At 43.2% G+C, this 5,264-nt stretch overlaps 1 protein-coding gene across 1 annotated transcript; it reads right to left on the reverse strand.

The window, feature by feature from the left end:
* Positions 1 to 3,894: 3,894 nt before the first annotated feature.
* TPD52L3 (TPD52 like 3) lies at positions 3,895 to 4,756 on the reverse strand. The gene is given in 2 exon segments (XM_031037901.2): positions 3,895 to 4,183; positions 4,186 to 4,756. Coding segments are annotated over 2 exon segments (762 nt in total). The 3' UTR covers positions 3,895 to 3,992.
* Positions 4,757 to 5,264: the final 508 nt, after the last annotated feature.

Below are 5,264 nucleotides of genomic sequence, written 5' to 3' on the forward strand. Positions count from 1 at the left end.
AAAAAATGAAACAAAAGAAACCAGACAGGGAGACAAACCACAAGAGACTCTCAATCTCAGGAAACAGACTGAGGGTTCCTGGAGTGGAGGGGGGTGGGAGGGCTGTGGTGGCTGGGTGATGGACATTGAGGAGGGTATGTGCTGTGGTGAATGCTCTGAATTGTGTAAGACTGATGAATCACAGACCTGTATCCCTGAAACAAATAATACATTACATGTTAATAATAAAAAAAATTTATTTATTTGAGATGGGGTGGGGGGGTGGTAGATGGAGAGAATCCTCAAGCAGACTCCCCATTGAGCATGGAGCCCGACACAGGGCTCGACCTCATGACCCATGATATCACAACCTGAGCTGAAACCAAGAGTTGGGCACTTAACCAACTGAGCCACCCAGGTGCCCCAGCCCCAGTAGTTTTGATAGCATGGCACTCATCCTTTTTTCTTACATTGGAGTTCATGGGCAAGAAATATACTCTCATAGCCCAGATACAGCTGACCTGATACCCTAGCAGAATCAACACATGGCACCATCTCCTTGATGGGTAGAACCATCAAGAATATTGACTAGCATTATCAGAAGACCTACAAAATTGTAGGCCAGAGGTCACTGCTCACCTCTCTGCAGTCCATGCAAGCCATGAGAGTAGGTATGTGGTATAGTTTCTGGCAAATCTGAAGCTTAGAACTAAAGTAGCCTCCAGAAGTTGCTGGTCAATTTCTCTGGGAGTGATGTTAGCAATATGCTGGGGTATGTATGATGCTAATGTACAAGGACTTGGTATTCTACTCCAATCCTTCCAGTTGCATGTGGAGTGTCATCTGTGAGAGTTAGAACTTTCAACCCTTGTCTCTACCTTCTATCCTAACCCCTACACTCTTATGGGCAATGGAAGACCAAGAAAACTGAGAGCCTCAGGGAATTTTTTTCCAATATCCCTCCCAACCAGTGGTTCTTAGGAGTTGAGCCAGACCTATGAATGGGCATCTTTAAGGGTTCCAATGTTCCAGGAAGTAGAGGAAATTGCATCCCGAAGTGGTCAGGTTAAATTTAAATAGACTGAAGCTAGGCTACAAGAGCCAAATAGGGGTAGATAAACAGAAGGGATCAAATTATGAAGATAGACTACAGAATGAGAAGAAGCAATGCATGAGAAGAGTAGAAGTAAGTAGAAGAAAGGAAGTCTGGAGGAAACCTTTAATCCAGTATCCACATGTTCACAGAGGCTTTTTATTTGATGTCCATGACTATTAATGCAGGTATGCTGAAATCCAATAAAAGAGCCAAAGCAAATGTGCAGCTCCAGCATTGCTAGTATTAACTCTTTAATTCTACATCCTTATCCATTTGCAAATCTATCCATCCCTCTCTCTTTTGCAGTTGTTTCCTAAGTCAGAGATTCTACCTCTTAAATACTCCTCAATCTATTTCTATAGTGACCAGAGTGATCTATCTAAAACACATCTGACTTAAGTACCTTCAATGCCTTTCTATTTCCTATAGAATTAGTGTCTGAGAGCATATAAGACTATTTATGATCTTGCCCATGCTATTTCTCTACCCTCATCTCTCTCTAGACCCAATGACTTATTGATATTTCCTGAAACATGCCATTCTATTACATTCCTACATGACTTAGTTTCTCTGGATATTATCTGGAATGTTCTGCTCTTGTCTGTCTGGCAAATTCCTGCTAGTATTCTATGACTTTCTGCCTCTCTGAAATCTTTTCTGACCTATCGAGGCAGAGTTGAAACCACTTTTTTCACAGACTTCCTCTATTGTAGCACCTACTGCAGGGAATCATAATGATTTGAAAATTTGTTTCTAGAGAGTATGGACCATGTCTAATTTCTGTGCCTTCAGAGCCTGGCACTGGGCCTGACACATGGTAGGGTCTTAAATTACCTTTTTTTTTTTTTAAGATTTTATTTATTTATTTGAGAGAGAGAGAGAGTGAGGGAGAACATGAGCAGGGGGTAGGGAGAGGGACAAATAGACTCCCCGCTGAGCAGGGAGCCCAATGTGGGGCTCCATCCCAGGACCCTAGGATCATGACCTGAGCCAAAGGCAGACCCTTAACTGACTGAGTTACTGTGGCGCCCCTTAAATTATCTTTGAATAGGGAAGCAAAATGCTTTGTTTAAAAGTGGGAGGAACTTGTCAACATGTTGTTGATAACCTCTTGGATCCAAGATTCGATGTCTGAAATATGTGATATTGATTCCTTCATTAATTCAATAAGTGTTTCTTGAGCATCTACACTAGGCCAGGCATGGGAATACAATGATGAATAAAAAGAGATATGTTCTTTACTGCTCTTAGGGAGTTGAAGATTTATTGGGGGAAAACTGTTACTGCATTTGCTTGAATTACTAAATAAATAGAACATATTCTGGGTTTGGCCCATGATGTCAGTCTGAGATTTTCCCTAACACCGGGCTTTCTGCAGTATGAGGTCAAAGCCTTTGCCTGTTGGTCTACTTTATGTGTGCTGCAAGTTTGTCTTTAGTTCTTCAGGACAGAAAAACCATTTTGGTTGGTGAATACTACAAAGTAAGAAACAAACATATAAAACAGTTGAACATCTTGTTTTAATCCAAGCAAAACTTTGTGTTTAGAAATCTGTGGAGGGTTGAGATACATAAGTGACTTTATAGTTTACCATGTGCTTTTGCATTTATTGTGGTTTTTGGTTTTGCTTATAGGAAAACCAAAGGAATAGGGAGGCATTCAAAAATCAACAAAACAGGATCACCTTCTTAGATTGGAGGGACTACCTTTAGGCAGTGACATGTTATAATATATACCCAAGCAAATAAAAGTCCTATCCCCCTGCTGAAAATGAAAAAGACACAAACTTCTACCTCAGACAATGTGACTGGAGGAGTGAAAGTAGCTGCTGGGTCCTGGCATTTTGAAAATGGAAAAGGAATCCCTCCCCTCTGCCCTACTCCCCAAATCCCCTGAGGGCTCAAGCTCTGTTTCCTTTTCAGTTGGGGTTAGTTTTAAAAGAGGACAGACTTGAAGTCAAAGAAACCAGTGATGTATAAAGTCAGTTAGGTACACTCAGAGGCATAGGGCCAGCATTACAGGGAATGAGCATTCTGTTTTAAATGTTGCAGTGTTGCTTAAGACAAGGGTGTATCTTTCTTGAATTTGGCTGTGCTGTTTTCCCTCCAGCCCCTCAGATGGAGATGGTAACAACTAGGAATTACTGCAGAACAGAGAAGCATTTTTTTTTTCTTTTTAGGTGGCATGCTATTGTGGTAGGCACATGCTGCCACAACAGAAAGATTAAGAAGCACAAGGCAAAGTTGCAATTTCAGCTTGAGTCCAAAGTAACAATCTCTTAAATTGAAGCTAAAATTATTTTGCTTAATTAGGAGCTTAAAAAAAATCAAGTTTTTAAAGGCTATAGTATTATGTAACAATTAGTCTACCAATACTTCCCTCTCATTTCTGGGGGTCTCAGAGAAACAGTGTTCTTGATCATCTTTTTTAAAGCAAAAATTGTAGGCCAGGTAGAGCTTTCAGGATTCCTTCTGAGATTTAGGGAAGGAAGGAAATGGGGAGGGGATAAAATTACAGATTATTTCATACCTTTTTTCCAGTTCTAAAAAGAAAGCTACTTTGGCATTCTGATAGACTAGTTTTTCTGAAAAAGTTCGGGCGTGGGCCTAAGATCTCTCTGAAGCCATTGTCCTGTCCATTTAAACGCAACTCCAGAAGGCTAGTATAGTGATACATTTCATCTACTAACTTTAGCGTAAAATAACTGGGTACAAAATGTCGGGGTCTCTATCTCAACAGCAGCAAATACCTATGTTCAAATGGGAATTATTTTTCTCAAAACTGGCCTCTGTCCATTTCCTGAATTAACTTTACCATTGTGGTTTAGTTGCTTGTTTTTGATAGGCAGAGTCACAATTGTGATGAGGAAAGGGAGTTCTTGCACTGGTTAGGTGACCAGGCAAGGTAACCAAGGGGTTCATTCCAGCTCCAGAACGGGCAGCAGGTCATGCCCACTGCCTGCAACCAGATCATCTCTACTCCTTGGAACCAGATCAACTCCACTCCACTGAACTGGGTCATTCCCACTCCTGGAAAGTGGGAGCGGATCATTCCCACTCCCTGAAGCCAGGAGTGAATCATCTCCACTCCCAGCTGAAGAAGGAAGGAGTCACTGCCAAGCTCTCTGCCACCTGCAACTCTGGACTTGATTGCCCCCATCAGACCTTCAAAAGATCTGAATGTGGCTGACTTCTTCATGTCTCCAAGCTTTCTGCAAATGGCAGAGCCCATGGTAGACAGGGCAGCTGAAGTCTTTTGTTTCATGTAAACATTGGAGACTTGAACATCGTGCCAGCTCTTGGACAGATTCTGCCTTAGCCCCACCAAGGCTATGAGGCCCAGCTTCCTCTTGAGCTCCATGCAACATCTTTCTTTGGCTGCCAGAGTATAGCGTAGGGTTACAATTTCCTCCTCCAATTTAGTGAGCTCGGATTTGAGCTCCTTTCGTTCAGCCTCTGTGAGATCCTCTGGTTCAGCATGTGTGTTTGCTGAGATCTCTGTCATGGTGCCTGGCATGGACTAGGAAAGATCTTCATGAAGAGAGTCCAGATCCAATTCTTGGTAGAGAGAGTCATACACATAGCCAGTGGAGAAATAATCTTGGCCAGCAGAGTTGAAATCTAAACCTGTGGGGTCCAACTCTTGGCTGGTGGAGTAGGACTCTGGGAGGGATGGATCCATATCGCAGCCGGCAGAATGGCCTCCTTGGTGGGTAGTTGGCGGTTCTGACGTTGCTCTGACATGTGCAATGGATGCCTCCGCTCAAGGGGTCCACTTCCGGGTGGAGGGTAGGGAGTGGGGGGTGGGGCAGGGGCAGGGACAGGGGCAGGGCCTGGCCCTGCTGGCTTGGTGGTGCGAAGGCGAGATTTCCCGGTCAAAGACAGCAGCGGAAGGAACCCTGGGCTCAGCTGCAATGACTCCCATGCTCCTGGTGGTGTTTCAATGTAACAATGAATGTGTGAGGTGGGTGGTATGCCAACTATTATCAGAGAGAGGTTTTTTTTTCCTTTTGCCGTAGTAGGGGGGTAGGTCCCAGCCTTCAAACAGTCTGACTTCCCTTAGGGACCTCTTTGCACCACACCAGGCATTGCCAAACTCTTGAAAATCAGTTGAACCCCTTGTACTAATTTATAAATTTATTAAAAAGCCCAATACAGAAAATAAATGAAAACTACCTCAAGGTGGGGGC

The sequence above is a fragment of the Leptonychotes weddellii genome, chromosome 14, assembly GCF_054177405.1.
Source record: "Leptonychotes weddellii isolate Sample4059 chromosome 14, ASM5417740v2, whole genome shotgun sequence".
NCBI classification, from domain to species: Eukaryota; Metazoa; Chordata; class Mammalia; order Carnivora; family Phocidae; genus Leptonychotes; species Leptonychotes weddellii.